Here is a 27766-nt window from a genome sequence, read left to right as displayed (position 1 = left end):
AGAGCAGCTCATCCCCTCTCCTCGTTTGGGACTCACAATAGGACAGGCCTTAATCATCTCTACTGCTATTGACGAGGTCTGGACACAGAGCACTGCCACGCAGGCAGGCACGAACGCACACAACCTTTGCGAGTTATCTTCATCTATATGTGGCAGGTAGAAACTCTTTTGTAGCTGTCTGCTTTAGACTGCGGAGGTATCTCAGCGTACCGTTTCCTCTGGCGGGGTATATATCTGCCTTGGTAATGTCGAATTCTCGGTGGTGGGGCTAGTGCTCAATTGTCATACTTGAGTAAAAGTAAAGCTACCGAGAAAATGAAAAGTCACCCAGTAAAATACGACTTGAGTACAAGTCTAAAAGCATTTGGTTTTAAAAAATACTTAAGTGTCAAAAGTAAAAGGAATTGCTAAAATGTACTTAAGTATGAAAAGTAATAGTATACTGTAAATCATTTCAAATTATTTCTATTAAGCAAGCCATATTAAGCACAATTACATTTTTAATTTTATTGACAGTTAGCCAGTGGCACATTCCAACACTCTGACATAATTTACAAACAAAGCATTTGTGTTTAGTGAGTCCGCCAGATCAGAGGCAGTAGGGATGACCAGGGATGTTCTCTTGATAAATGCATTAATTGGACCAATTTCCTGTCAAAATGTAACGCGTACTTTTAGGTGTCAGGGGAAATGTATGGAGTAAAAAGTACACACTTTTCTTTAGGAGTGTAGTAAAGTAAAAATAGTAAAGCAAAGATACCCCCCAACAAACGACTTGAGTAGTACTTGAAATATTTTTACTTAAGTACTTTACGCCACTGATCATTCGCTTTCGGCTGGAGTCTATATCGCTTTAGAGGACTTGGCGTCTTCAGGAGTCAGTAAAGTTTACAGCAAAAGTACAGACTAATCACTTCTTCACTCCTGTCTTCAGAAACCCAATTCCAGTAGAGAGATATTAAGACTCGGTGGTATGTTGTGTGTGTTTGAGAGATAAAAACAAACAGGGAATATTTTGTCTGCCACGCACTTCCTCCCTGATAGCTGTAAACCTTGAAGTCGGAATCACATCTCTGAGACGACAGAAATAGAGACCGAAATCGAGGGAGGGGTCCACACTCTGCCTCAGATAAACAATCTTCCGCTTCTCTCTCTCTCAATTCAATTTCAATTCAAGGAGCTTTATTGGCATGGGAAACATATTGCCGAAGCATATAACATTGCCAAAGCAAGTGAAGTAGATAATAAACAAAGGTGAAATAAACAATAAAAATGAACAGTAAACATTACACTCACAGAAGTTCCAAAAGAATAAAGACATTTCAAATATCATATTGTGTGTATATATACAGTCTCTCTCTCTCTTTCTCTCTCTCTTTCTCTCTCTCTCTTTTCCCTTTCTGTTAGATCTGGCAAAACAACTTTTCTAGAAACTAAAAGTAGCTTTTGATCCTAATAATGCTGTGAACTGGGGAGACTGGGTAAACCATGCTCTCTGGGTTCTGCTGTTTGTCTGTCTGACTGTGTGTAGTGCCACCTGGGTTTGACAGACCAGGTCTGTAAGTAGGGTTAATGTCATCTACAGTGTTTGGAGCCACCTGGGTTTGACAGACCAGGTCTGTAAGCAGGGTTAATGTCATCTACAGTGTTTGGAGCCACCTGGGTTTGACAGACCAGGTCTGTAAGTAGGGTTAATGTCATCTACAGTGTTTGGAGCCACCTGGGTTTGACAGACCAGGCCTGTAAGTAGGGTTAATGTCATCTGTAGTGTTTGGTGCCACCTGGGTTTGACAGACCAGGTCTGTAAGTAGGGTTAATGTCATCTACAGTGTTTGGAGCCACCTGGGTTTGACAGACCAGGTCTGTAAGTAGGGTTAATGTCATCTGTAGTGTTTGGTGCCACCTGGGTTTGACAGACCAGGTCTGTAAGTAGGGTTAATGTCATCTACAGTGTTTGGAGCCACCTGGGTTTGACAGACCAGGTCTGTAAGTAGGGTTAATGTCATCTACAGTGTTTGGAGCCACCTGGGTTTGACAGACCAGGTCTGTAAGTAGGGTTAATGTCATCTATAGTGTGTAGTGCCACCTGGGTTTGACAGACCAGGTCTGTAAGTAGGGTTAATGTCATCTGTAGTGTTTGGTGCCACCTGGGTTTGACAGACCAGGTCTGTAAGTAGGGTTAATGTCATCTGCAGTGTTTGGTGCCACTGATGGACTGTTTGCCCTGCAGACCATCTCATCAACATGTGCTAGTAGTGGGACCCAGTCTGTCTGTTGTTTTAATGCCCTGTTTCTGGAGGCCATGTCTCACACACACACATCTATGTCACGCTCTCTCTCCTCTGTCTCTCTGTGTCTCTCTCCTCTGTCTCTCTGTGTCTCTCTGTGTCTCTCTCCTCTGTCTCTCTGTGTCTCTCTCTGTCTCTCTGTGTCTCTCTCCTCTGTCTCTGTCTCTCTGTGTCTCTCTCTCCTGCCTGTCTGTCTCTCTGTGTCTCTCTCCTCTGTCTCTGTCTCTCTGTGTCTCTCTCCTCTGTCTCTCTGTGTCTCTCTCTCCTGCCTGCCTGCCTGCCTGTCTGTCTGTCTGTGTCTCTCTCTCCTGTCTGTCTGTCTGTCTGTCTGTCTGTCTGTCTGTCTGTCTGTCTGTCTGTCTGTCTGTCTGTCTGTCTGTCTGTCTGTCTGTCTGTCTGTCTGTCTGTCTGTCCATCCCACCTATCTTCGTAAACCCACCCCTCAGCTACTCTCAGTCCATCCCACCTATCTCTGTAAACCCACCCCTCAGCTACTCTCAGTCCATCCCACCTATCTCTGTAAACCCACCCCTCAGCTACTCTCAGTCCATCCCACCTATCTCTGTAAACCCACCCCTCAGCTACTCTCAGTCCATCCCACCTATCTCTGTAAACCCACCCCTCAGCTACTCTCAGTCCATCCCACCTATCTCTGTAAACCCATCCCTCAGCTACTCTCAGTCCATCCCACCTATCTCTGTAAACCCACCCCTCAGCTACTCTCAGTCCATCCCACCTATCTCTGTAAACCCACCCCTCAGCTACTCTCAGTCCATCCCACCTATCTCTGTAAACCCATCCCTCAGCTACTCTCAGTCCATCCCACCTATCTCTGTAAACCCACCCCTCAGCTACTCTCAGTCCATCCCACCTATCTCTGTAAACCCACCCCTCAGCTACTCTCAGTCCATCCCACCTATCTCTGTAAACCCATCCCTCAGCTACTCTCAGTCCATCCCACCTATCTCTGTAAACCCACCCCTCAGCTACTCTCAGTCCATCCCACCTATCTCTGTAAACCCACCCCTCAGCTACTCTCAGTCCATCCCACCTATCTCTGTAAACCCACCCCTCAGCTACTCTCAGTCCATCCCACCTATCTCTGTAAACCCATCCCTCAGCTACTCTCAGTCCATCCCACCTATCTCTGTAAACCCACTCCTCAGCTACTCTCAGTCCATCCCACCTATCTCTGTAAACCCACCCCTCAGCTACTCTCAGTCCATCCCACCTATCTTCATAAACCCACCCCTCAGCTACTCTCAGTCCATCCCACCTATCTCTGTAAACCCACCCCTCAGCTACTCTCAGTCCATCCCACCTATCTCTGTAAACCCACCCCTCAGCTACTCTCAGTCCATCCCACCTATCTCTGTAAACCCACCCCTCAGCTACTCTCAGTCCATCCCACCTATCTCTGTAAACCCATCCCTCAGCTACTCTCAGTCCATCCCACCTATCTTCATAAACCCACCCCTCAGCTACTCTCAGTCCATCCCACCTATCTCTGTAAACCCACCCCTCAGCTACTCTCAGTCCATCCCACCTATCTCTGTAAACCCACCCCTCAGCTACTCTCAGTCCATCCCACCTATCTCTGTAAACCCACCCCTCAGCTACTCTCAGTCCATCCCACCGATCTCTGTAAACCCACCCCTCAGCTACTCTCAGTCCATCCCACCTATCTCTGTAAACCCATCCCTCAGCTACTCTCAGTCCATCCCACCTATCTTCATAAACCCACCCCTCAGCTACTCTCAGTCCATCCCACCTATCTCTGTAAACCCACCCCTCAGCTACTCTCAGTCCATCCCACCTATCTCTGTAAACCCACCCCTCAGCTACTCTCAGTCCATCCCACCTATCTCTGTAAACCCATCCCTCAGCTACTCTCAGTCCATCCCACCTATCTCTGTAAACCCACCCCTCAGCTACTCTCAGTCCATCCCACCTATCTCTGTAAACCCACCCCTCAGCTACTCTCAGTCCATCCCACCTATCTCTGTAAACCCACCCCTCAGCTACTCTCAGTCCATCCCACCTATCTTCGTAAACCACCAATTTATGATTTCCATGTGCCCCCCCCCCCTCTGGCCCTTCCATCATCTAGGAAGTGGTCTTGTTCTTTCCTCCCCTCTCCTTGGTTGTCACTAGTTAGAACAGCCACACAGTCAAAATTGGCTATATCGGAAAAAGTCATGAAAACACAAATTAGCTTTCTGGTTTTAAATTAAGATTAGGATTAGGCATAAGGTTAGCAATGTGGTTAGGGTTAAAGGGATACTTTGGGATACATACCCGGAGTCATTAACTTGTGGATACCATTTTTATGTCTCTATGTGTAGTTTAAAGGGAGTTGCTAACTAGCACAATTGCTAACTAGCGTTAGCGCAATGACTGGAAGTCTAGGTTTAAAATCTGATTTTAAGAAGAGAAATTGTAGAAATAAGATGGATTTATGACTTTGTGGTTGTGGTAACTTGTGACGACCTCATCTATGTGTGGGTACTTTAACCTTTGACCCTTCTCTTCTCTGCTTTGTGTAGGTACGGTGGCAGCCATTGCAGGGCTCCACCCTGGCCAGTGTATCATCAAGGTGAACAACATCAACGTCAGTAAGGAGAGCCACGCCAGCGTCATCGCACACGTTACTGCCTGTAGGAAATACAGAAGACCCACACAGGTAATACAGGAAGGAGAGGAGAGGAGTACTAGAACTCCAACTCCAGTCCCCCCCCCACCCGGTCTCTTCCCCCACCCGGTCTCTTCCCCCCCACCCAGTCGCTTCCCCCCACCTGGTCTCTTCCCCCCACCCGGTCTCTTCCCCCCCACCCAGTCGCTTCCCCCCCACCCAGTCGCTTCCCCCCCAACCAGTCTCTTCCCCCCACCCCCCCACCCAGTCTCTTCCCCCACCCCCCACCCAGTCTCTTCCCCCCACCCCCCACCCAGTGTCTTCCTCCCACCCCCCACCCAGTGTCTTCCCCCCACCCCCCACCCAGTGTCTTCCCCCCACCCAGTGTCTTCCCCCCACCCCTCCACCCAGTCTCTTCCCCCCACCCCCCACCCAGTCTCTTCCCCCCCACCCAGTCTCTTCCCCCCACCCCCCACCCAGTCTCTTCTCCCCACCCCCCACCCAGTGTCTTCCCCCCACCCCTCCACCCAGTCTCTTCCCCCCACCCCCCACCCAGTCTCTTCCCCCCACCCCCCACCCAGTCTCTTCCCCCCACCCCCCACCCAGTCTCTTCCCCCCACCCCCCACCCATTCTCTTCCCCCCACCCCCCACCCAGTGTCTTCCCCCCACCCCCCACCCAGTCTCTTCCCCCCCCACCCAGTCTCTTCCCCCCACCCCCCACCCAGTCTCTTCCCCCCACCCCCCACCCAGTGTCTTCCCCCCACCCCCCACCCAGTCTCTTCACCCCACCCCCCACCCAGTCTCTTCCCCCCACCCCCCCACCCAGTCACACCCCCCCACCCAGTGTCTTCCCCCCACCCCCCACCCAGTCACACCCCCCCACCCAGTGTCTTCCCCCCACCCCCCACCCAGTCTCTCCCCCACCCCCCCACCCAGTGTCTTCCCCCACCCAGTCTCTCCCACAACAGCCTCAGCCCCACAGTGAGCAGTGAGCCAGGGGTCAGCCCTGCTCTGTTCTACAGGAGCCAATACTAGTATTATTCCTGCTTAATGACCCAGCTCTCCTGGTCTCTCTCCCCACACACAGAGAGGGAGAAGGGGAGGCCGGGGAGGGGGGGAGAGAGGCTGGGGTGGCTGGGGCCGAAGGGAGGGGGAGTAGAGAGTCAGGCTGGATGGGGGGGAGAGGCTGGGGTGGCTGGGGGAGAAAGAGCTTGGAGAGTGTTGGGAAGTAGCCAGCCTACACTAGTCTCCTCTGTAGGAGAATGTTTAGGGAGAGATGGAGGAGAAGAACAGAGGGGGAGAGATGGAGGAGAAGAACAGAGGGGGAGAGATGGAGGAGGAGAAGAACAGAGGGGGAGGAGAAGAACAGAGGGGAGAGATGGAGGAGAAGAACAGAGGGGGAGAGATGGAGGAGAAGAACAGAGGGGGAGAGATGGAGGAGGAGAAGAACAGAGGGGGAGGAGAAGAACAGAGGGGGGAGATGGAGGAGAAGAACAGAGGGGGAGGAGAAGAACAGAGGGGGAGGAGAAGAACAGCGATGGAGGAGAAGAACAGAGGGGGAGGAGAAGAACAGAGATGGAGGAGAACAGAGGGGGGAGATGGAGGAGAAGAACAGAGGGGGAGATGGAGGAGAAGAACAGAGGGGGAGGAGAAGAACAGAGATGGAGGAGAACAGAGGGGGGAGATGGAGGAGAAGAACAGAGATGGAGGAGAAGAACAGAGGGGGAGATGGAGGAGAAGAACAGAGGGGGAGGAGAAGAACAGAGATGGAGGAGAACAGAGGGGGGAGATGGAGGAGAAGAACAGAGATGGAGGAGAAGAACAGAGGGGGAGATGGAGGAGAAGAACAGAGATGGAGGAGAAGAACAGAGGGGGAGATGGAGGAGAAGAACAGAGATGGAGGAGAAGAACAGAGGGGGGAGATGGAGGAGAAGAACAGAGATGGAGGAGAAGAACAGAGATGGAGGAGAAGAACAGAGATGGAGGAGAAGAACAGAGATGGAGGAGAAGAACAGAGATGGAGGAGAAGAACAGAGGGGGGAGATGGATAGAAGAACAGAGATGGAGGAGAAGAACAGAGGGGGAGATGGAGGAGAAGAACAGAGATGGAGGAGAAGAACAGAGGGGGAGATGGAGGAGAAGAACAGAGATGGAGGAGAAGAACAGAGGGGGAGATGGAGGAGAAGAACAGAGATGGAGGAGAAGAACAGAGGGGGGAGATGGAGGAGAAGAACAGAGATGGAGGAGAAGAACAGAGGGTGAGGAGAAGAACAGAGGGGGCGAGATGAGCCAGCCTTGGAATTGGTGGTTTAATGAAGAGCTACATGGTTCCAACACTACTGAGATTCTGGTTCACATCAGACCAGGGCTCAGGGAAACGCCCTAAAGGGGGGGGGGTCTGTGTGTGTGTGTGTGTGTGTCTATAGGTTGTACTCTAGCAGACCACAGCACAGTGGGCGATCACAGCATGTTGTCCTGGCAGGGAGCTGGCTGTGGGTTGGGTTGTGGAGGGGACACACACACACACGCCCTTTTGTCCGCCTGTGGCACGGAACAGTGGTTTGATGAGATTGGCATGGGGTTGTGTTTGTGCTGCAGTGTGTTTGTGAAGCCTCAGTTTGCTCTGACAGGCCAACCGTGACATCATAGACCAGAGCTGTTGCAGCTATTTCACATGCAATGTTAACCCCTCTTTAACTGGTCCTAACCACACAGCAGGACCTCTACACCATCTGGCTGGTTTATAAGCTGTACATTGAACATGAAAAGGCAGGTCCACTTTGTGTAATGTAACTGGTGTTTGTGGTGTTCTCCATACAGCAGGACAGTATACAGTGGGTGTATAACAACAGTGAGAGTTCCCAGGAGGACCAGGGGAAGAACCAGAAGCAAACTGCAGAGGAGAACGGGGACGGCTTCCAGTGTAAAGTAGAGGGTAAGATACACACACACACACACACACACACACACACACACACACACACACACACACACACACACACACACACACACACACACACACACACACACACACACACACACACACACACACACACACACACACACATTTCAGAGCTGAGGTGGGGGGAGGGAGAGAGAGAGGTGGAGGGAGGAACAGGTGAAGGGGAGGGAGGGAGGGGTGAAGGGGGATGAATGGAGGGAGGGAGAGGTAGAGTGGTGGGTCTAGAGGGAGAGAGAGGTAGAGTGGTGGGTCTAGAGGGAGGGAGGGGTAGAGTGGTGGGTCTAGAGGGAGGGAGAGGTAGAGTGGTGGGTCTAGAGGGAGGGAGAGGTATAGTGGTGGGTCTAGAGGGAGGGAGAGGTAGAGTGGTGGGTCTAGAGGGAGGGAGAGGTAGAGTGGTGGGTCTAGAGGGAGGGAGAGGTAGAGGGAGGGAGAGGTAGAGTGGTGGGTCTAGAGGGAGAGAGAGGTAGAGTGGTGGGTCTAGAGGGAGGGAGGGGTAGAGTGGTGGGTCTAGAGGGAGGGAGAGGTAGAGTGGTGGGTCTAGAGGGAGGGAGAGGTATAGTGGTGGGTCTAGAGGGAGGGAGAGGTAGAGTGGTGGGTCTAGAGGGAGGGAGAGGTAGAGTGGTGGGTCTAGAGGGAGGGAGAGGTAGAGGGAGGGAGAGGTAGAGTGGTGGGTCTAGAGGGAGGGAGAGGTAGAGTGGTGGGTCTCGAGGGAGGGAGAGGTAGAGTGGTGGGTCTCGAGGGAGGGAGAGGTAGAGTGGTGGGTCTAGAGGGAGGGAGAGGTAGAGTGGTGGGTCTAGATGGAGGGAGTGAGAGGTAGAGGGAGGGAGAGGTAGAGTGGTGGGTCTAGAGGGAGAGAGAGGTAGAGTGGTGGGTCTAGAGGGAGGGAGATGTAGAGTGGTGGGTCTAGAGGGAGGGAGAGGTAGAGTGGTGGGTCTCGAGGGAGGGAGAGGTAGAGTGGTGGGTCTCGAGGGAGGGAGAGGTAGAGTGGTGGGTCTAGAGGGAGGGAGAGGTAGAGTGGTGGGTCTAGAGGGAGGGAGAGGTAGAGTGGTGGGTCTAGAGGGAGGGAGAGGTAGAGTGGTGGGTCTAGAGGGAGGGAGAGGTAGAGTGGTGGGTCTAGAGGGAGGGAGAGGTAGAGTGGTGGGTCTAGAGGGAGGGAGAGGTAGAGTGGTGGGTCTAGAGGGAGGGAGAGGTAGAGTGGTGGGTCTAGAGGGAGGGAGAGGTAGAGTGGTGGGTCTCGAGGGAGGGAGAGGTAGAGTGGTGGGTCTAGAGGGAGGGAGAGGTAGAGTGGTGGGTCTCGAGGGAGGGAGAGGTAGAGTGGTGGGTCTAGAGGGAGGGAGAGGTAGAGTGGTGGGTCTAGAGGGAGGGAGAGGTAGAGTGGTGGGTCTAGAGGGAGGGAGAGGTAGAGTGGTGGGTCTAGAGGGAGGGAGAGGTAGAGTGGTGGGTCTAGAGGGAGGGAGAGGTAGAGTGGTGGGTCTAGAGGGAGGGAGAGGTAGAGTGGTGGGTCTAGAGGGAGGGAGAGGTAGAGTGGTGGGTCTAGAGGGAGGGAGAGGTAGAGGGAGGGAGAGGTAGAGTGGTGGGTCTAGAGGGAGGGAGAGGTAGAGTGGTGGGTCTCGAGGGAGGGAGAGGTAGAGTGGTGGGTCTAGAGGGAGGGAGAGGTAGAGTGTTGGGTCTAGAGGGAGGGAGAGGTAGAGGGAGGGAGAGGTAGAGTGGTGGGTCTAGAGGGAGGGAGAGGTAGAGTGGTGGGTCTCGAGGGAGGGAGAGGTAGAGTGGTGGGTCTAGAGGGAGGGAGAGGTAGAGTGGTGGGTCTCGAGGGAGGGAGAGGTAGAGTGGTGGGTCTAGAGGGAGGGAGAGGTAGAGTGGTGGGTCTAGAGGGAGGGAGAGGTAGAGTGTTGGGTCTAGAGGGAGGGAGAGGTAGAGGGAGGGAGAGGTAGAGTGGTGGGTCTAGAGGGAGGGAGAGGTAGAGTGGTGGGTCTAGAGGGAGGGAGAGGTAGAGTGGTGGGTCTAGAGGGAGGGAGAGGTAGAGTGTTGGGTCTAGAGGGAGGGAGAGGTAGAGGGAGGGAGAGGTAGAGTGGTGGGTCTCGAGGGAGGGAGAGGTAGAGTGGTGGGTCTAGAGGGAGGGAGAGGTAGAGTGGTGGGTCTAGAGGGAGGGAGAGGTAGAGTGGTGGGTCTAGAGGGAGGTAGAAGTAGAGGAGAGGTGGGAGCCATAGGGAAATGGTCTTCCCACTAAATGACCTCTAGAAAGGGTTTTATTTCTGGAGGGAACCAGAAGAGTTTCTCTCCTCTGCTTATTAGTTAGTTCAGAACAGCCAGACTATCAGCCAGACTATCAGCCAGACTATCAGCCAGACTATCAGCCATACTATCAGCCATACTATCAGCCATACTATCAGCCAGACTATCAGCCAGACTATCAGCCAGACTATCAGCCATACTATCAACCAGACTATCAGCCAGACTACCAGCCAGACTACCAGCCAGACTATCAGCCAGACTATCAGCCATACTATCAGCCATAATATCAGCCAGACTATCAGCCAGACTATCAGCCAGACTATCAGCCATACTATCAGCCAGACTATCAGCCAGACTACCAGCCAGACTACCAGCCAGACTATCAGCCAGACTATCAGCCAGACTATCAGCCATACTATCAGCCATAATATCAGCCAGACTATCAGCCAGACTATCAGCCAGACTATCAGCCAGACTATCAGCCATACTATCAGCCAGACTATCAGCCAGACTACCAGCCAGACTACCAGCCAGACTACCAGCCAGACTATCAGCCATACTACCAGCCAGACTACCAGCCAGACTATCAGCCAGACTATCAGCCATACTATCAGCCAGACTATCAGCCAGACTACCAGCCAGACTACCAGCCAGACTACCAGCCATACTACCAGCCAGACTACCAGCCAGACTACCAGCCAGACTATCAGCCAGACTATCAGCCAGACTATGTACTGCTGAGATAAGGAGTCTCTTTCTCCCCTCATCGCGGAACAATAGACATCATTAGTGTCTCATCCCTGGTGTGTATTTGTGTGCCTTACAATGTTGTGTACAAATTGTGTGTGTTTCACCCCTGCTGTTTGCAAGTCTCACCTGTGCCATGTAGTACACGCTCAGTATGTGTGTGTATCTCACCTCAAGTGTATGTATGTATGTAGTATGTATGTGTGTGCTCCTCTCTCACCCCTTGTGTGTGTTCCCCCTCTCAGAGGTGATGGATAAGTTCAACACCATCGCTATCATTGACGGTAAGAAGGACCACGTGAGTCTGACCGTAGACAACGTCCATCTGGAGTATGGAGTAGTGTACGACTACGACAGCACCGCCGGGATCAAGTGTAGAGTCCTGGAGAAGATGGTGGAGCCAAAAGGATTCTTCAGCCTCACTGCCAAGGTAGGACAGGGCCCACTGAGACCAACAAATCATGTACAGGACTGTTTAATAGAGGTCAGCAACTTTTGAGAGTCCAGGCTTTCATTTTAACCCAGCACTTACACAGTGATGCCGTTAAATCAGGTGTGGAGTTGGACCAGAAGCCATTTCCTGGTTGCTAAAAGTGAAATAGTTCACCTAATTTTTGTTTGTGACAAAACCAGCAAGTATAGTTTAGAGAATCATTGTAGCATCTAAATCGCTGTGTAATATTCGTTCCATAAACCCAAATATTGTATTCTCAGCTATTTGAAGCTGGTGTACAAAACCGAAAGTAAAAGCCGCAAAAAACGAAGCTTAAGAACACGAAGCATAGAAAGAGCGTACATAGAACAGATCTACCGCCTCTTAGACTTGCTAGCAATGCGAGTGACAGATCTATAACTCACATTTCTATGTGAAATTGGTCGGGTGGCCCAAGAAGTTGCGGATTGAAGCTTTAAGCTACCACACTGGAGACTCTGTGGAAACCCGGTGGTTTGATCACAGTGCTGGACGGAGACATTTCTGCAGAGGAAATGGGAGATGGGAGGAGAGGAGAAAAGAGAGGAGAGGATTGAATTGAATGACCTGCTAGATGATACATCGTGGTGTTTATAGTGTTAGATCACCTCAGAACCCTGTGTGTTGTTATGATGCTAGCAGAGCTACTATATAATGAAGAGACGTGTGTGTGTGTGTGTGTGTGTGTGTGTGTGTGTGTGTGTGTACAGTACATGCTGCGTTATGAAACCGCTACTGCATAATGAAGACGTACAGAAAACAGATGAGTTTGTGTGAAATGTAATGCTGCTTCCCATTGCTTTTCATTTGATATAGAGGTGTATTGATTTGTCTCTCCTTCAAAGAAACAAGCTTCCTTAATGCGGCACGTGTACAGTCGATACCTGGCTGTCTTACTAGAACATTCATAGCAACATACTTTAATGCACTTTTGACTGTATTTCCCCCCCCCATGATTTTCAGCAGCAAAGCAGCCACTGTAGACCGTTCTCTATTGAATCATCTTAAGCTGAGATCGATGCTAGTTAAGTGTTATGAAGCCTACCAGAGAGAGAGAGTCAGTTCTGAGACTGCCAGCGTTTTGTGATGACTGAGGTGTGGGGTGCTGGCAGACACTAGTGATGGGAAGTTCGGCTCTTTTCACCGACTCTGATCTTTTCGACTCGTTCAGTCAAAAGAACGACTCTTTCGGCTCATTTCGTTCATTTGAGCCAGTAATGCCCAGAAGCACGCAGGACCCCCCCCCCCCTGCCGTTGAACGACGAACAGGAAACTCCGAATGGTCGTCATTCTACAAGCCTCTCGTTCACATATCGTTCACCATTAGGGGCTTATTGGAGCTGTCATTTGTGACTGAGACTTGTAAAAGCATGCTTTAAAAAGTGTACATTTTTTCATTGCTAGACATACAAATAAGACACTTTCCTTATGTGGAAGACGACCTCCCTGCAAAATATCTGCACACTGTGACAACACTTCAACGACTTATCAACAAAAGTTGTTTTGAGCAGATCTGCAAGTGCTTTTCAGTTGTAGAGTTCCAAACATATGTTCTTTTCTAAACCCATCTAGTGAATAGTGACAGCAGAGGTTTTAAGTTTCTTGTTAGCCAGGGAGAAGTTACACGAGATGGGGATGCGGCAGAAGTAATATTGGTAGGGCTAAGCAGGAATAATCATTGGACATTGTGAGTAACCATCTACATTCCCATTAAAGTGAGATGAGGAAATGATTGTTACTATAGCTAAGCTATTATGTGATCCATTTTAGTCTGATTTTAAAATATTGTGGTTGCGATTTTGACGCATGGTTCATTGTCATAAATTACAAACCTATAGCCTTGTTTATTGAATTGACACATATATGAAATGATGGCTGATGATTTGTTGAAAGTAACAAGCATTACAAACCAGAAACATGGAAATAAGACAAGGTATTGTGCACTTCTCACCGGCAGCTACTTTCATCACAAGCCCCTGTTACTTCGGCCCCGCCGGCAAGAACAGAAGTAACATTAAAGTAGTTCTGTCTGTATCATTTCAACTCATTTACCCTAGAAATGAAATGACAGTTTCTAATGGTGGAGGACATACTGTATATAAATTGTTTGTCATAAAATATAGTGACTAGCTTATCGATCTCTAAATTTAGGATCAAAACAAAAAGTGTTACTTCTGTCCCGGTCTTCCCCCTACTTGATCTGATCTTTGTTGTGCGTTAGGACTGTTTCAGTTCTGTTCTCATCCCTGAAATAGCTTTATCAGATTGGTCCCCATTTGTCTGGGTCACGCACACACACAAGCACACGCGTGTGCACGCACACAGATGCACACCAAACCGCAAACCAGCATGGATTTACGACAACAGTCAGAGTTGTCAGACACTTGAACCCAGGCCAAATATATGACTTGTTCTGGATATTAAAAGTCTGTCTGTGTCTCGTCCCCCAGAAACTAAAATACATTTTAGTGTTATTACAAACATCTGCCCCAGTAGTCCTGGGTTGAGAGAGAGAGAGCGAAAGAAAGAGAGGGTACGAGGGAAACAGAGGGGGAAGAGAGAGAGAGGGGGGGGGAGAGAAAGAGTGTGATGTGATGTGATGTTGAATTTTAATATCACAAACGCTGCTGGACACTTCATCTCTCCTTCACTCCTCTCCTTCACTCCTCTCCTCCACTCCTCTCCTCCACTCCTCTCCTTCACTCCTCTCCTCCACTCCTCTCCTTCACTCCTCTCCTTCACTCCTCTCCTTCACTCCTCTCCTCCACTTCTCTCCTCCACTTCTCTCCTCCACTCCTCTCCTTCACTCCTCTCCTTCACTCCCCTCCTTCACTCCTCTCCTTCACTCCTCTCCTCCACTTCTCTCCTCCACTCCTCTCCTCCACTCCTCTCCTCCACTCCTCTCCTTCACTCCTCTCCTCCACTTCTCTCCTACACTCCTCTCCTTCACTCCTCTCCTCCACTTCTCTCCTCCACTCCTCTCCTTCACTCCTCTCCTACACTCCTCTCCTTCACTCCTCTCCTTCACTCCTCTCCTCCACTTCTCTCCTCCACTCCTCTCCTTCACTCCTCTCCTACACTCCTCTCCTTCACTCCTCTCCTTCACTCCTCTCCTTCACTCCTCTCCTCCACTCCTCTCCTTCACTCCTCTCCTCCACTCCTCTCCTTCACTCCTCTCCTCCACTCCTCTCCTCCACTCCTCTCCTCCACTCCTCTCCTTCACTCCTCTAATACACTCCTCTCCTTCACTCCTCTCCTTCACTCCTCTCCTCCACTTCTCTCCTCCACTCCTCTCCTTCACTCCTCTCCTCCACTCCTCTCCTTCACTCCTCTCCTCCACTTCTCTCCTCCACTCCTCTCCTTCACTCCTCTAATACACTCCTCTCCTTCACTCCTCTAATACACTCCTCTCCTTCACTCCTCTCCTTCACTCCTCTCCTCCACTTCTCTCCTCCACTCCTCTCCTTCACTCCTCTCCTCCACTCCTCTCCTTCACTCCTCTCCTCCACTTCTCTCCTCCACTCCTCTCCTTCACTCCTCTCCTTCACTCCTCTCCTTCACTCCTCTCCTCCACTCCTCTCCTCCACTCCTCTCCTTCACTCCTCTCCTTCACTCCTCTCCTCCACTTCTCTCCTCCACTCCTCTCCTCCACTCCTCTCCTCCACTCCTCTCCTTCATTCCTCTCCTCCACTTCTCTCCTCCACTCCTCTCCTTCACTCCTCTCCTACACTCCTCTCCTCCACTCCTCTCCTTCACTCCTCTCCTCCACTCCTCTCCTTCACTCCTCTCCTTCACTCCTCTCCTTCACTCCTCTCCTTCACTCCTCTCCTCCACTTCTCTCCTCCACTCCTCTCCTTCACTCCTCTCCTTCACTCCTCTCCTTCACTCCCTCTCACTTCACTCCTCTCCTTCACTCCTCTCCTACACTCCTCTCCTTCACTCCTCTCCTTCACTCCTCTCCTTCAGTCCTCTCCTCCACTTCTCTCCTCCACCCCTCTCCTCCACTCCTCTCCTCCACTTCTCTCCTACACTCCTCTCCTTCACTCCTCTCCTTCACTCCTCTCCTTCACTCCTCTCCTACACTCCTCTCCTACACTCCTCTCCTTCACTCCTCTCCTTCACTCCTCTCCTCCACTTCTCTCCTCCACTCCTCTCCTTCACTCCTCTCCTTCACTCCTCTCCTACACTCCTCTCCTTCACTCCTCTCCTCCACTCCTCTCCCCCACTCCTCTCCTACACTCCTCTCCTCCACTTCTCTCCTTCACTCCTCTCCTCCACTTCTCTCCTCCACTCCTCTCCTTCACTCCTCTCCTTCACTCCTCTCCTTCACTCCTCTCCTCCACTTCTCTCCTCCACTCCTCTCCTCCACTCCTCTCCTACACTCCTCTCCTTCACTCCTCTCCTCCACTCCTCTCCTCCACTTCTCTCCTCCACTCCTCTCCTTCACTCCTCTCCTACACTCCTCTCCTTCACTCCTCTCCTTCACTCCTCTCCTTCACTCCTCTCCTCCACTCCTCTCCTTCACTCCTCTCCTCCACTTCTCTCCTCCACTCCTCTCCTTCACTCCTCTCCTCCACTCCTCTCCTCCACTCCTCTCCTCCACTTCTCTCCTCCACTCCTCTCCTTCACTCCTCTAATACACTCATCTCCTTCACTCCTCTCCTTCACTCCTCTCCTCCACTTCTCTCCTCCACTCCTCTCCTTCACTCCTCTCCTCCACTCCTCTCCTTCACTCCTCTCCTCCACTTCTCTCCTCCACTCCTCTCCTTCACTCCTCTCCTTCACTCCTCTCCTTCACTCCTCTCCTTCACTCCTCTCCTCCACTTCTCTCCTCCACTCCTCTCCTTCACTCCTCTCCTCCACTCCTCTCCTTCACTCCTCTCCTCCACTTCTCTCCTCCACTCCTCTCCTTCACTCCTCTCCTTCACTCCTCTCCTTCACTCCTCTCCTCCACTCCTCTCCTCCACTCCTCTCCTTCACTCCTCTCCTTCACTCCTCTCCTCCACTTCTCTCCTCCACTCCTCTCCTCCACTCCTCTCCTCCACTCCTCTCCTCCATTCCTCTCCTCCACTTCTCTCCTCCACTCCTCTCCTTCACTCCTCTCCTACACTCCTCTCCTCCACTCCTCTCCTTCACTCCTCTCCTTCACTCCTCTCCTTCACTCCTCTCCTACACTCCTCTCCTTCACTCCTCTCCTTCACTCCTCTCCTTCAGTCCTCTCCTACACTTCTCTCCTCCCGCTGTTACATTTCCCCTGCCGTTCTTCTTCTCTTCTGGTGGGCGTCCAGTTAAAAAAACTGAAAATGTTTTTTTCTCCGTCACTCTTGCCTTTTCTGCAACTCTGCTTCTTTGGACTTTCTCTTTTCTGTCTGTGATTTAAAGCTGCGATATGTACGTTTTTTGGTGACCTGACCAAATTCATACAGAAATGTGAGTTCTAGATCTGTCATTCTAATTAAAAGCAAGTCTAATAAGCTGTAGATCTGTTCTTTGTGTGCTATTTCTATGCTTCCTGTTCTTAAGTTTTAGTTTTTGGGCCTATTACTTTCAGTTTAGTACAGAAAAAGCTGAAAATACCATCTTTTTGGTTATGAAAAATATATTTCACAGCAGTTTAGATGGTACTTTGAATCTACACTATGCATAGCTTGTTTTGTTCACATAAACTGAAATTAGGTGAACTATTTGAATTTTAGCAACCAGGAAATAGTGGAGCGATTTCTGCATATTGCACCTTTTAAGGATTGGATAGGACCTTTTACCCTTATAAGTTACATGTAATAAAGTCAGCCTCCTCTCTAACCTTTATCCTTCAACCCTGTCAGATCCTGGAGGCGCTGGCGCATAGTGATGACACGCTGGTTCAGATGTGCAGCAGACTGAGCTCCAGCTGTGACGTCATCCCCGGGGACCTGCAGGTCCGCTTCAGCGCCATGTGTGGAGAGCGGGTGGAGCACATCAACAGACGTATCACCAACTACAGAAAGGTACGGCGTGGGGTGGTGGGGGACGGGTGTGTCTCTCAGGTGGTTGTGAACAAAGTAAAGTACGGAATTACATCATCTCCCATTGCGAGGACACATTTTCTCTGTCAACACATGAATAATATTACTAAAAAGTATATAATAATATAAAGCACCATTCGTTCTACTGCTCTAGACAGGATGCCACGACCACTTCACTGCTGACACTTCTGTTATCAGAGCATCATCACATTTCCACTGAATGTCTGCATCCCAAATAGCACCCTATTCCCTAGAGCACTACGTAGCCCGCAGGGCTCTGGTCAAAAGAAGTGCACTATGTACGGAATAGGGCACCATTTTTTTTTTTTTGCCCACTGTTTTGCTGTGGAATTTGAATGTGTCTGTTTATATGCCGAATGAAAGATCAACAGAAAATAATGAAAGAGTGTCACCCCCTGTATTTGCTGAGACAGACAGAGGCAGTTATTTACCAGGGATGTTGACACCGGTCTGTCAGATTACACGAGAAGTGAGACGTTATAAACAAGATGCGCTCTTACGTCAACAAGGAAGTACACTGGCCTGCTGAAATGTAATCAGCTCTTCTTGACCCTTGAGAGAGGTCCGGGTAATATTTAGGTAAGCGTGTGTGTGGTTTGTGCATGTGAGCACGTGTTTATATGTGAGAGAGTGAGTGAGAGAGAGAGAGAGAGAGAGCGAGAGAGAGAGGGAGGGAGATAATCACTTCTAAACTCTGGCTATACCTTTGATGGAGCCTTGGATTAACCCCAGCTGGATAGACTAAAGATCTCTACATCCTGGCCTAAAGTTGTGTAATAACTCCCTCCTGTACATGTACCGTTCCAGTGGAGGGAGGGAGGGAGGGAGGGTGAGGGAGAGACCGTTATGTAGATAGCCTGGTGGGTCGGCCGGCTACTAGTGATGGGAAGTTCGGCTCTTTTTACTGACTCTGACCTTTTGACCCGTTCAGTCAAAATAACGACTCTTTCGACTTCTTTCGTTAATTTGAGTCAGTAACGTAATTTGTGATTGCTAGGCATACAAATATGATTATTTATTGATACCTTTGAAACGAGGTCTAGCTGCGACCGCAACCAGACTACAATAATTGTGAACGGAATGCAATGGCTTGACTGCCTCAAGGGAGATTTGCCCAATAGGCCATCAATCGTTTGCGACGTGTGGGAATGTTTATGTAGAGAGATGTGCGTGAACATTTATGCAGAGAGATGTGCGTGAATGTTTATGCAGAGAGATGTGTGTGAACGTTTATGCAGAGAGATGTGCGGGAACGTTTATGCAGAGAGATGTGCGTGAACGTTTATGCAGAGAGATGTGTGTGAACGTTTATGCAGAGAGATGCGTGTGAACGTTTATGCAGAGAGATGTGCGTGAACGTTATGTCGGGCCTGGGACAGAGGGTTCACAAAAAAATGTTTTTAGAATGCTGAACATACCCCCTAGACACCTAGCATATTAACACACACAGATGTTATCAGTCACTTGGTTAGTACGCAGACCAGGGGAGCATGGCTTACAGTAGAGAGGTCGGCGGCGTGCAGATTTATGTTCCTGTTTTCCATGGTTGTGTACGAGATTTACCGTGCAGCCCAGGGGAAGTATATATTCATTTAAACAATATAGTATTTATATTGTCCAGGGTGATGTATCTGACAGAAGACATTTCTTCTTCTGGTTTCAATGGAAACTGCCAAACCACAATACACTGTGATGGATGTCTCTATTTGTCCGGTGTTTGTTAGTTCTGCATGGGTGTATGTGAATGGGGGGACGGGGGGGACCCTCTGAAACACATACACAACCATGCAGCTGAGATGAAATCATACCGGGGTAGAAGGTCAAGCTTCTTGACGTGATACGTCTTCATAGAACGTCTCAGTAGAGAAGAAGAGCTCGTTTTATGTTACCTGTTTAAAGTACTTCGTCAGACTGTGTGCAATAATCCTCTGGTTTCAGTTAAATCACCCAACCCAGCCTTAAACATGGTTATACTTATGAATGAGTGTGTTGATAGGTGATGTGTTTCAGGTTCAGAGTTGCTCAGACTTGTAAATACTCCACATAAACACAGACTCTGGTTGTTTGTTACGCACATTCTGTTTCCTGTGTCCAAACATTGATGAATGGCTAATGGATCAAATATTTAACATAAATCAAAGGATTGCAGAGGGGAATGTAAATGATTCTGACAGGGGTATTCTGACCAGTCTATTACTGCTTGGCAAAAAACCTGCATCCAGAGACCGAAAGAGCGAGGATTCAAGTAGCTTTCCCCAAATTCTAAGGTTTTACAGAAATCCCGGTTGTAAGATTCCTGGAATCAGGAGGGAATAAGCAGGAAATAATGGAATCCCCAAACAGGGATTTCTGGAAAACTTGGAGAATTTTTATAAACTTGGTGTAATTTTGCAATCCTAAAGAGAGCATCACCAAAGCATTGTTAAATGCTAACTCCCACCATCTCTCTCTCTCTCCTCCCTCCAGTTCTCGCGGGTGTTGAAGAACAGGGCGTGGCCCACCTTTAAGCAGGCTAAAACCAAGGTGTCCCCGCTCCACAGCAGCGACTTCTGCCCCACCAACTGCCATGTGAACGTGATGGAGGTGTCCTACCCCAAAACCACCACCTCTCTGGGCAGCGCCTTTGGAGTGCAGCTGGACAACAGGAAGAGTTCCACCCTGGAGAGAGGAGGTCGTAACGCCGAACAAGGTGAGAGAATAGCACTAGGCCCTGACCTCTGACCCCTAACCCTGGAGGAGGGGGCGGCAGATAGCCTAGCGGGGTTAGAGAAGGAGCCAGCAACTGAATTTCTTGTCATCTTACTAGGATGCCAATGTCCATTGTAGTGATGTGTTTAATTCTGTCCGTCTCCCAGGTAAGCTGAACCCCATGGTGTATGTACAACACACCATCACCAGTATGGCAGCTCCGTCGGGTCACAGTCTGGGTCGTACGGAGGGTCACGGCCTCCGCTTCCTGCTCCGGGAGGATGACCTGCTGATCTTGGACTCCTACCAGAAACTACTGGGCAAGCTGACCACGCTGGTGAAAGAGATGGAGGGCCACGCCTCACAGATACACGAGTGAGTCTGGCAACACACACGCACGCACACACACGTACACAGATATGTGCAGGCACACACACACACACACGTACGCACACCTGCCAAGCACGTACGCACACACGGTGCACACACACACACCCTTACTCAGAAGTATTTTGTTTGTCACTTCAGGAGTGGAAGAATTTGTTTATTTGTCTGAGACTATTGGTTTGATTTCCATTTTAATATGCACTGCAAGGACGGTGAAACAAGCTGGGGGGAAAATACATTTTGTAATAAGCAGAGGAAATGGTGGGATTTGTAAAGACCGGCGACTGCTTCCGCTGATGCCGTTTCCCCTATTATAAACACACACACGAGCACATGTACACACACACACACCCTCACACACACACTAGAATAAACTGGTCCTCCGGATACATGTGAGCCTCATAAAGTGAGCAGCAGTAGTTTTAGAAGGTCATTGTGTGTGATATAGTGGTCTCTAGTGAGTGAGAGGAGACTCATTCTCACTCACGTTGTTACTCGTGTGTGTGTGTGTGTGTGTGTGTGTGTGTGTGTGTGTGTGTGTGTGTGTGTGTGTGTGTGTGTGTGTGTGTGTGTGTCTGTGTGTGTGTCTGTGTGTGTGTGTGTGTGTGTGTGTGTGTGTGTGTGTGTGTGTGTGTGTCTGTGTGTGTGTCTGTGTGTGTGTGTGTGTGTGTGTGTGTGTCTGTCTGTGTGTGTGTGTGTGTGTGTGTGTGTGTGTGTCTGTGTGTGTGTGTGTGTGTTCCCTTGCTGGCCATGCTGCTTCCAGGGCTGTTGATGGTTTCATCGCTTGGAGGTTCAGAATCACAGGGAGGAAATGTAAAACACTGGCATCTGACAGGAACAACACACACACACACACACACACACACACAGAGACATGCTTCTCAGCACGGATGTTAATGACATGCTTCTGTCAATGCTAATTAGTGTATGCTCACATTGTGACGCACTGAGACCTTCATTAAAGGTAGACACACACTCACACAACCACCCCCATACAAGCACATACCTTCCTCCCAGTTCCTCCCAGCTCATTAAAGGTGATCTGTAACAGCATTGTCAGACCGCGAGCAGCAGGACTAATATAACCTGTAATGGACAGCTAGTCGTGGCGTGGCTAATTTGCTGTGACCTCTATGGGTCTGGGTGTGCCAGTGTTAGCCAGTGGATTACAGAGACTATTGATCGGGTCCTCAGATCTCTGATAGGGCCTGTCAGGAACAGCAGAGTAAAATGAGCTCCCGGGCCCTCTTAAACCAGGCAGAGAGGGAGGGTCCATTTCTAAAGGCCCCGATTTAAAAGTTCTCACTTGCGCTCTCTTTCGTTCTAACCCTCTCCTTCTATCTGTCCCTCGTCCATTCTCTCCAGATATCTTTCTCTTGATTAACCCTCTGTCCCTCTTTCACCCCGCTCCCTCTGTTTTTTTCTCTCGCTCTCTCAATTGAAATTTAATTAAGGGGCTTTATTGGTATGGGTAACATATCATTTTTTTTACAGTAAACATTACAATCACAAAAGTTCCAAAAGAATAAAGACATTTCAAATGTCATATTATGTCTATATACAGTGTTGTAACGATATGTAAATAGTTAAGGTACGAAAGGGAAAATAAATCAACATAAATATAGGTTGTATTTACAATGGTGTTTGTTCTTCAGATCACAAATCAGATCACAAATCTTGCTGCTGGGATGGCACACTGTGGTATTTCGCCCAATAGATATGTGAGTTTATCGAAATTGGATTTGTTTTGGAATTCTTTGTGGGTCTGTGTAATCTGAGGGAAATGTGTGTGTGTGTCTCTCTCTCTATCTCTCTCTCGCTCTCTCTCTCTCTCTCTCTCTCTCTCTCTCTCTCTCGCTTGCTCGCTCTCTCTCTCGCTCTCTCGCTCCGTCTCTGTCTCTGTCTGTCTCTCTGTCTGTCTCTGTCTCTGTCTCTGTCTCTGTGTGTGTAAGTGGCTGTGTGGTGTGTGACTGACCTTGTCTCCTGTCTTTTGTGCTGTAACTATGTATTGATGAATTGAAGCTTTCACATTTGGAACAAAGGATACATTTATTACACAATCAGCATTTCCTTCCTTCCCCGTCCAAAGTGGAGACGGATTTCCAACTTCCAACCTCACTGGAGGGAATGGGGATGTTTCAGTAATGGGAAAAGAGAGAGCGGACATGGAACGATTATTAGTTGCACAACTTCTTGGCGGTGGTTCCTTGGCGTTGACCGTTTAGAAGCACCACAACCTTTGACCTTTTGCATCAGGACCCCGAACGTGGAGTCACACAGCTGTCCGAGGACGTGCCTGATGACATGGTTTATATCTCTACCGCTCCTCCTCTCTTCTCCCCACGTCCTGTATCACGTCAAGTCCTCCTCTCCTGCTAACTTTCACCTTTGTTTCTTTTCTCTTCTGTCCCAGTTCTCTCTCTTCCAACCTTTTCTCCTCCTAACTTATGTCCCCCTATCCCCCCGCCTCTCCCCCTCTCCCGCCTGCGACTACCAGGTCAAGAACAGAACGTCCATCCATTTCTCATCCAAGAGATTAGAACAGTAACAAAATATGTCTCAAATGGCACCCTGTTCCTTATACAGTACACTGATTTGGACCAGGGCCAATAGGGCTGGGTCAACCAATAGGGCTGAGTCAACCAATAGGGCTGAGTCAACCAATAGGGCTGAGTCAACCAATAGGGCTGGGTCAAAAGTAGTGCTCTATACAGTACCAGTCAAAAGTTTTGACACCTACTCATTCAAGGGTTTTTATTTATTTGTACTATTTTCTACACTGTAGAATAATAGTGAAGACATCAAATCTATGAAATACCACATATGGAGTCATGTAGTAGCCAGAAAAGTGTTAAAAAAATTATATTTGAGATTCATCAATGTAGCCACCCTTTGCCTTGATGCCAGCTTTGCACACTCTTTGCATTCGCTCAACCAGCTTAATGAGGTTGACTACAGTCATCCAAGCAAACAGAAGGCCCAATACAGTGCCCTCATAAAGTATTCACACACCTTGACTTTTTACACATTTTGTTGTGTCATTTTTTTGTCAACGATCTACACAAAATACTTCGTAATCTCAAAAATTCAAACATTTGTAAAAAGCTTAATGAGGTAGTGTCACGGTTGTCGTAGGTTAAAGCGGACCAAGACGCAGCAGGAAAATGTGCACTCATCTTCTTTTTATTTAACGGACAAAGAAGGTAAACCAAAATAAACACGTACACAACGACTAATAACAGGCCGGTAAGGCACAAAGCTATACCTAGCACAATCTCCCACCAAACACTAAAACAAACACATACCTATATATAGGACTCTCAATCAGAGGCAACTAGAAAACACCTGCCTCCAATTGAGAGTCCAATCCCCAATAAACTAAACATAGAAATATAAAGAACTAGACTAAACATAGAAATACATTAACATAGACCAGTGCCCAAAACCCGGAATAATAAATCAAATACACCACGAAACACACAACCACCCCGAACCACATGAAACAAATACCCTCTGCCACGTCCTGACCACACTACACCCCTATACTGGTCAGGACGTGACAGGTAGCAACCTGGAATGCATTTCAATTAACAGCTGTGCCTTGTTAAAAGTACATTTGTGGAAATTCTTTCCTTAATGCGTTTGAGCCATTCACAGGTGTTGTGACAAGGTAGGGGTGGTATTCAAAAGATAGCCCTATTTGGTAAAATACCAAGTCTATATTATGGCAAGAACAGCTCAGATAAGCAAAGAGAAACGACAGTCCATCATTACTTTAAGGCATGAAGGTCAGTCAATCCGGAACATTTCAAGAACTTTGAAAGTTTCTTCAAGTGCAGTCGCACAAACCATCAAGAGCTATGATGAACTTGACTCTCATGAGGACCGCCACAGGAATGGAACCCCAAAGTTACCTCTGCTACAGAGGATAAGTTCATTAAAATAACTGCACCTCAGATTGCAGCCCAAATAAATGCTTCACAGAGTTCAAGTAACAGACACATCTCAACATCAACTGTTCAGAGGAGGCTGCGTGAATCAGGCCTTCATGGTCGAATTCCTTCAAAGAAACCACATCTGAAGGACACCAATAATAAGAAGACACTTATTTGGGATAAGAAACACGAGCAATGGACATTAGACCGGTGGAAATCTGTCCTTAAGTCTGAGTCCAAATTTGAGATTTTTGGTTCCAACAGCCGGGTCGTTGTGATATGCAGAGTAGGTGAACAGATGATCTCCGCATGTGTGGTTCCCACCGTGAAGCATGGAGGAGGAGGTGTTATTGTGTGGGGTGCTTTGCTCGTGACACGGTCAGTGATTTATTTAGAATTCAAGGCACACTTAACCAGCATGGCTACCACAGCATTCTGCAGCGATACGCCATCCCATCTGGTTTGCACTTAGTGGGGCTATCATTTGTTTTTCAACAGGACAATGACCAGGCTGTGTAAGGGCTATTTGACCAAGAAGGAGAGTGATGGAGTGCTTCATCAGATAACCTTGACTATTATTCTACAGTGTAGAAAATAGTAAAAATAAAGAAAAACCCTTGAATGAGTAGGTGTGTCCAAACTTTTGACTGGTACTGTATATTGAATGGAGTGCCATTTGGGACGCATCCAACCTCTCCGGTCCAGTCAGCTCCAGTACTTTACATCTGTCCACTAACATGTTCACTTCCTCTCTGATTAAACCATGCTGATGCACTATTAAGAACCTGACTGAGGTAAAGGCTTTGTAATGCAGATGCTCTTATCGATCTTGTGAGGGTGATTGATGTCTATTGAGCCTATAGAGCTTGTCAAGGGGCTTGATTAAAGGTTTATGTATATAAAGCTATTCAGGACAAACTTAGGGGAGAGCTCTGAGAGTTGGTCGCTCTCGCTCTCTTTTTGCATCTTTCCTTCTCTCCCTTCTGTTTCCTCTCTCTGTTTCTCCCTCTGTTACTCTCTCGCTCTCTTTCTCTGTTTGTTTCTTTCCTTTCTCGCTCTTCTTTCTCTCCTTTCTCTCTCTCTTCACTCTCTTTTCTCTCACTTTCTCTCCTCTCCTCTCTTCTCTTTCTCTCTCTCTCTCTTGATCCCGTCCCTGACCCAGTGTTGTGGTCCTGTCATTGTTATTAGTGGTTTAGGCAGCAAATGACCGATCTGCATGAAACTTGATACACTATGTATACAGCCACACCCGTTGTTGACAGGTGTATAAAATCGAGCACACAGCCATGCAATCTCCATAGACAAACATTGGCAGTACAATGGCCTTACTAAAGAACTCATTGACTTTAAACATGCCACCTTTCCAACAAGTCCGTTCGTCAACTTTCTGCCCTGCTAGAGCTGCCTCAGTCAACTGTAAGTGCTGTTATTGTGAATTGGAAACGTCTAGGAGCAACAACGGCTCAGCCGCGAAGTGGTAGGCCACACTAGCTCACAGAATGGAACCGGCGAGTGCTGAAGCGCTTACAAATCGTCTGTCCTCGGTTGCAACACTCACTACCGAGTTCCAAACTGCCTCTGGAAGCAACGTCAGCACAAGAACTGTTCGTCAGGAGCTTCATGAAATGGGTTTCCGTTGCAGAGCAGCCGCACACAATCCTAAGATCACCATGCTTAAAGCAAAGCGTCCGCTGGAGTGGTGTAAAGCTCGCCGCCATTCAATTCTGGAGCAAAAATATTTAAAATAGCTACGACAGAGAGGACTGCCGTGCTTCTAGTTCTTAGGAAACTTTCCAGTATTTCGTTTTTTTATGTATTATTTCTTACATTATTAGCCCAGAATTTTTTTATTAGCCCAGCTGGAAAGGACTTTTGGATATCAGAGCGGCAGTAACTCACCAGCACTACCAGCACTACCAGCATTACGACCAGAAATACGACTTTCACGAATCGGATCCTTTGTTCGCACCCCCAGGGCAATTGAACTGATTCCAGAGGCCGACCCAAAATACTGCCGGCGGAGGAGAGGTACTCAGAGTGGTCTTCTACAGTCGTGGCCAAAAGTTTGAAAATGACACAAATATTAATTTTCACAAAGTGTCTTTAGATATTTTTGTCAGATGTTACTATGGAATACTGAAGTATAATTACAACCATTTCATAAGTTTCAAAGGCTTTTATTGACAATTACATGAAGTTGATGCAAAGAGTCAATATTTGCAGTGTTACCCTTCTTTTTCAAGACCTCTGCAATCCGCCCTAGCATGCTGTTAATTAACTTCTGGGCCACATCCTGACTGATGGCAGCCCATTCTTGCATAATCAATGCTTGGAGTTTGTCAGAATTTGTGGGTTTTTGTTTGTCCACCCGCCTCTTGAGGATTGACCACAAGTTCTCAATGGGATTAAGGTCTGGGGAGTTTCCTGGCCATGGACCCAAAATCTCGATGTTTTGTTCCCCGAGCCACTTAGTTATTACTTTTGCCTTATGACAAGGTGCTCATCATGTTCCTGGATGGTTGGGAGAAGTTGCTCTCTGAGGATGTGTTGGTACCATTCTTTATTTATGGCTGTGTTCTTAGGCAAAATTGTGAGTGAATCTACTCCCTTGGCTGAGAAGCAACCCTACACATGAATGGTCTGAGGATGCTTTACTGTTTGCATGACGCAGGACTGATAGTAGCGCTCACCTTGTCTTCTCCGGACAAGCTTTTTTCCGGATGCCCCAAACAATCGGAAAGGGGATTTATCAGAGAAAATGACTTTACCCCAGTCCTCAGCAGTCCAATCCCTGTACCTTTTGCAGAATATCAGTCTGTCCCTGATGTTTTTCCTGGAGAGAAGTGACTTCTTTGCTGCCCTTCTTGACACCAGGACATCCTCCAAAAGTCTTCGCCTCACTGTGCGTGCAGATGCACTCACACCTGCCTGCTGCCATTTCTGAGCAAGCTCTGTACTGGTGGTGCCCCGATCCCACAGCTGAATCAACTTTAGGAGATGGTCCTGGCGCTTGCTGGACTTTCTTGGGCGCCCTGAAACCTTCTTCACAACAATTGAACCGCTCTCCTTGAAGTTCTTGATGATCCGGTAAATGGTTGATTTAGGTTCAATCTTACTGGCAGCAATATCCTTGCCTGTGAAGCCCTTTTTGTGCAAAGCAATGATGATGTCACGTGTTTCCTTGCAGGTAACCATTGTTTGACAGAGGAAGAACAATGATTCCAAGCACCACCCTCCTTTTGAAGCTTCCAGTCTGTTATTCGAACTCAATCAGCATGATTGCGTGATCTCCAGCCTTGTCCTCGTCAACACTCATACCTGTGTTAATGAGAGAATCACTGACATTATGTCAGCTGGTCCTTTTGTGGCAGGGCTGAAATGCAGTGGAAATGTTTT

The 27766-nt window shown here is 48.6% G+C and overlaps 1 protein-coding gene across 1 annotated transcript in view; it reads left to right on the top strand.

The window, feature by feature from the left end:
- The window catches only part of prex2 (phosphatidylinositol-3,4,5-trisphosphate-dependent Rac exchange factor 2), a 159067-nt gene that overhangs the window by 93088 nt on the left and 38213 nt on the right, over positions 1–27766 (top strand). Inside the window, exons 20-25 of the mRNA XM_082970723.1 lie at positions 4835–4971; positions 7742–7856; positions 11108–11292; positions 17160–17321; positions 19827–20049; positions 20216–20423. Of these exons, the coding sequence (XP_082826849.1) occupies positions 4835–4971; positions 7742–7856; positions 11108–11292; positions 17160–17321; positions 19827–20049; positions 20216–20423 (1030 nt within the window). The remainder of the gene's footprint in view (positions 1–4834; positions 4972–7741; positions 7857–11107; positions 11293–17159; positions 17322–19826; positions 20050–20215; positions 20424–27766) is intronic.

This window comes from Salmo salar, chromosome 29 (genome assembly GCF_965601325.2).
Source record: "Salmo salar chromosome 29, fSalSal1, whole genome shotgun sequence".
In the NCBI taxonomy this organism is placed as follows: domain Eukaryota; kingdom Metazoa; phylum Chordata; class Actinopteri; order Salmoniformes; family Salmonidae; genus Salmo; species Salmo salar.
This window is presented reverse-complemented; position numbering and strand designations above follow the sequence as displayed.